The sequence below is a fragment of the Engraulis encrasicolus genome, chromosome 15, assembly GCF_034702125.1.
Source record: "Engraulis encrasicolus isolate BLACKSEA-1 chromosome 15, IST_EnEncr_1.0, whole genome shotgun sequence".
NCBI classification, from domain to species: Eukaryota; Metazoa; Chordata; class Actinopteri; order Clupeiformes; family Engraulidae; genus Engraulis; species Engraulis encrasicolus.
The window spans coordinates 21,418,422-21,423,421 of record NC_085871.1 but is presented as its reverse complement, the minus strand read 5'-3'; the positions used below and the strand labels follow the sequence as shown (position 1 = coordinate 21,423,421).

Sequence of the window (5,000 nt, the reverse complement as noted above, 5' to 3'; positions counted from 1 at the left end):
ACATGCCACGTTGCTCTCTCTCGCTCTTTTTAGATGCGTCCTAGCATCTCTATAAGAGGATATGTCCCTAGGTTGGTCGGTCTGTTTGTCCGTCTGAAACGCATTCTTTGTCTGAAACGTATTCTCTGAATTGTCATTCCCTCCTGTGTCCACAAGGCGGCAGTGACGCATCTTTGTCCGCCTGTCGGACTTGTTAACCCGTTACCTGCTTTACAACCTGCTGTTGGTGCATTTTAACGCTTCCCCCCTCTCTTCTCTTCTCTTCTCTTCTCTTCTCTTCTCTTCTCTTCTCTTCTCTTCTCTTCTCTTCTCTTCTCTTCTCTTCTCTTCTCTTCTCTTCTCTTCTCTTCTCTTCTCTTTTCTTTTCTTTTCTTTTCTTTTCTTTTCTTCTCTTCTCTTTTGTTCTCTTCTCCTCTCTTCTCCTCTCCTCCCTTCTCTTCTCTAATCTTCTCTTCTCTTCTATTATGAAGAACCTGATTAGGTCTAGAATTAGTGCTGACTTTTGTTTTTTTAAACTTGCTGGGGCAATGGATTATTTTAAAGACAAATTGTGTAGTTTTGATTGTTTCTGCTCTGACAGATTGTCTTTTGGTTTTTGGGATAGGTGGTCTCTGTCAGTGTTCACACTTTTTGATTCACATTAAAGCGCTTTTATAAAATTGAAAATTCTTCTCTCCTCTCCCTCTGCAGTGGTGCGTTCTCGGAGGTGGTGCTAGCCCAGGACCGGGCCACAAGCCACATGTATGCAGTGAAGTGCATCCCCAAGAAGGCCCTGAAGGGGAAGGAGAGCAGCATCGAGAATGAGATTGCCGTCCTACGCAGGTCAGTTATATTGTACTGTAGCCTATATAGTACCTCTCTTTGTCTGTCTGTGTCCTACACTGCTCAGTTAAGTCGTGTGTACACGTTAGATCTGGCTGAAGCACATGCAGACAGAGGTGTGTGTGTGTGTGTGTGTGTGTGTGTGTGTGTGTGTGTGTGTGTGTGTGTGTGTGTGTGTGTGTGTGTGTGTGTGTGTGTGTGTGTGTGTGTGTGTGTGTGTGTGTGTGTGTGTGTGTTTGCGTGTGTGCATGCGTGCGTGTATGTCAGGGCTTGACATTAACTTTTCCACCCACCGGCCACTGTGGCTAGTGGTTTTCCCGAGTCACTAGCCATTCGGGTATCAACTAGCCACAGATATACACAGAACTATATACCTATTGACTCTGAAGAAGACGTGTGACCGTCGAAACGTTAGTCTTGGTGCTTGCCCAATAAAACAAGTTATTTTCCACATCTGAAGATGCTCCGGTGATTCCTTTCTTCCCCTGCATTTACCAAGTCCTTTCCTGAGACGCACCAGGTTGTGAAGTGCAGGAGCGCGGAGGATATCTCTCTTTGCTATATACCTCTCTTTGTCTGTCTGTGTCCTACGCATGTCAGTTAAGCCATGTTGTACACCAGGAACGACCTACGCTACCCGAGAAGCCGCAGTCAATGAAGAAGTTTCACCAAGAATTTGCGTTGTTCAGACATTCGGAGATATGAACGTTGCGATTGTTTTTTGTTGCATAGATTAATACCATAATATTAGCTGGACTTTAATCGTTGAAATTCACTGTGGTCGCTCAGGTCGCTACCGGTGAATTCGCTTTAGACGCTTTATTCCCCAACCCTCCATAGAGAAATCATGACTTCCGTCACTCAAGTAGCGTAGGTCGCTCTTTGTGTACATATAGCTTTATACTCTACGGTAGACTACATACCTCTCTTTGTCCGTCTGTGGCCTACAGAGGTCAGAAAACAGTTTTCCCACGGGAAATGTGTTTGTCAAGGTGGCTGGCGGAGTATCTGGTGTCAGGGACACGTAGTCACCATGATTTGAAAAGCTACATTGTGCAGTTTCATATGAAATGTATCATTCCCCCCGAAAATAAATAATGTATTTTCATCTCTTCAAAGGACTTCGGTGGCTGCCTTAGTTATAGTGATGGAATCCAGTGATGGGCAACTCGGATCCATTACTTACTACAATCCAGTGCCACATATTCTAAATAAGTGAGTTCGCAATTACCGGCGCGAAATGCATTATGGGTAATATTCGCCATTTTGAGAGATAAACAAAACAGCGTTGCCCCGGGATACATTAAAACGCGCATGATATTTTATCTAGCCGGGTTACTCCGAGCATGTAATGTTGACAACAAACAATTCACACAACCATTTAACAACCCCAAATTACTCAACATTTCGCTGGTAGGTCAATGATGGTCTTGGGGTTGAAAACAAGACATTTTTGAACTTTTTAAGTGAAACCAGAATTAATTAACGAACTTGTTTTGGAGAGATGTCTGGTAAACTAACAGAATGCTAACTATCCGGGTTGCTAGCTAAATCCGATTATGTAATGTTGACAACAAACAAGTCACACAACCATTTAACAACTCCAAATTACTCAAAATTTCGCTGGTAAATCAATGAGGATCTTGGGGTTGAAAACAAGACATTTTTGAACTTTTTAAGTGAAACCAGAATTTAATGACGAACTTGTTTTGGAGAGATGCCTGGTAACTAACAGAAGACTAACCATCCGGGTTGCTAGCTAAATCCGAGTATGTCATGTTGACAACAAACAGGTCACACAACCATTTAACAACCCCAAATTACTCAAAATTTCGCTGGTAGATCAAGGAGGGTCTTGGGGTTGAAAACAAGACATTTTTGAACTTTTTAAATGAAACCAGAATTTAATGACGAACTTGTTTTGGAGAGATGCCTGGTAACTAACAGAAGACTAACCATCCGGGTTGCTAGCTAAATCCGAGTATGTCATGTTGACAACAAGCAAGTCACACAACCATTTAACAACCCCAAATTACTCAAAATTTCGCTGGTAGATCAAGGAGGGTCTTGGGGTTGAAAACAAGACATTTTTGAACTTTGTAAGTGAAACCAGTATTTAATAACGAACTCGTTTTGGAGAGATGTCTGGTAACTAACAGAAGGCTAACCATCCGGGTTGCTAGCTAAATCCGATATGTAATGTTGACAACAAACAATTCACACAACCATTTAACAACCCCAAATTACTCTAAATGTTGCTGGTAGATCAAGGAGGGTCTTGGGGTTGAAAACAAGACATTTTTGAACTTTTTAAGTGAAACCAGAATTCATTAACAAACTCGTTTTGAAGAGATGTCAGTTAGCCCACACATAGCTATGTCTTCAGTACAGCTTTACATGTCCTTCTTAAATTGAATGTTTCATTAATTTATTCTACCAGTTCATGATATAGCTTCATTAATCACCTGTGGCCACTGTCTGTCATCGTCTATCCATGAAACTTTATTCAAAACTTAATTCAGGCTGTCATTTTGATGGTCGCAGTCACCAGAATTGATAAGCGCAGCAACTATGGCATAACGGAGAACGGCACACTTCAGCAATGGCGACAGTGCACAATGGCGGCACCCATGAATCGCAATGCAATCATTCTAAAATCTACAGAAAGCACCACTTTTACCCCACTACGAAATCCACAAAGTATGACATTTATTTACCTCGTTTACTGGTGTGCAGCTCAGTGTCCTACCGCTTTGGGAAGGCAGGATCTACGTGGTATCCACGCATTTGTTTATCTACCGTTTTGCGTTGCTAGGTCAATTTCGCGCAGGCGCACTAGTAATTGCGAACTCACTTATTACCTGCTTTATCTGTCCTACTGATTCCACTAATCACCTGGCCTCCACTTGGTCGCACGGATATTTTCACAGAGTTATTTTGGGAAATCTCCTTGAATTGTATAGCTACACTTGGATTGAAACTGTGTAATGAATCCAGATTGCCCATCGCCAACATGGCATCATGATAATGAGTGTAAAGGGCAGATTATAGTTCAGCAACGGCGCCTGTTGCTTACGGTCGCTAACCACTGTTGATGTTATAGATCTGCGCACGAGGTGTCATGTCGTTAGCTACATTTGGCTACATAGCTACAAGGCTACAGTTCAGTAGTCAGACTGCAGGCATTGTGCTGCGAGTGCTAAACTGATGTATTGTTTGTTTGTTACTTACTAATTCAGTCATTGTAGCTTCATTTATTAACACAGACTAGAAAGAAAGCGTTTGTATTCCACAGAATATTGACAGTTTGGCTCTGTAAACTACCGGAGAACTGTGCCGCCACGAGAACGAGGAAGTAGCGAGACGACCAATCACAGCGCCTTTTCTCTGCGACCTTCGCAACCATCTGTCGCGTAGTCAGGATTTTTTTGAGGCGCGCGACGACGGTTGCAGAGCCTCTGCGCGGGGGGTGTGGTCGCGCACAGACGGTTGCACAGGCTCTGCAACCGTCAGCGCCAATAAGTATAAATTGGCCTTAAGGCCCTCCGCATATCGGTTCTGACAGCACTGTGGATCACTTTCGCTTCCAACACAATTCTGACCCCCGCACACGATTTCACCACAGCAGAGCATGGATAATCAATGTGTGACTCCGGCAAAATAGAACTCGTCCCTAATTGCCATCCAATGACGGCGGAGATTGACGCCGGTGTCTGGGGTTGTATTGAAATCAATGAAATCGAACTTTGGCGGAGCAGTGCTCCGAACGTTGGCGGAGCCGATGGGCGTAGGCTCTATGTTTCCTCGTGCTCAATAGCCCCCTGTAACAGGTTTGGGTTAAGGATGGTTTTGGTCTGGGAACAATTTCAACATTTTCCTGGCTTGTTTCGCTAGTGTTGGCAAAAGTGAAACTGCAGAAAGGTTGCTTTACTGACAGGTTAAGTTTAGACATGGTTTTGGTTCAGGCACAGCGTAGCTTTTTTGCGTTAAATAAGAGAAATTCACCGCAACTGCAGGAAAACTACTTGCCTCACGCGAGCCTGGTCAGGAGCCTGGTTTTCTGCGGCATTGCCCTGCACGTCTTAACAAAAAATGCATTGCATGAACACGAGGAAAGCACTAGCTTGAAAATGACATAGCTTTTCATGATGCCGGTCTGCCATCACTGCCTGTATAGT

At 43.6% G+C, this 5,000-nt stretch overlaps 1 protein-coding gene across 1 annotated transcript in view; it reads left to right on the top strand.

Annotated features, from left to right (window-relative positions):
• Nucleotides 1-5,000, top strand: part of camk1da (calcium/calmodulin-dependent protein kinase 1Da) — a 156,724-nt gene that overhangs the window by 84,170 nt on the left and 67,554 nt on the right. The window contains exon 2 of the mRNA XM_063217225.1: nt 691-822. Coding sequence (XP_063073295.1) covers nt 691-822 — 132 coding nt within the window. The remainder of the gene's footprint in view (nt 1-690; nt 823-5,000) is intronic.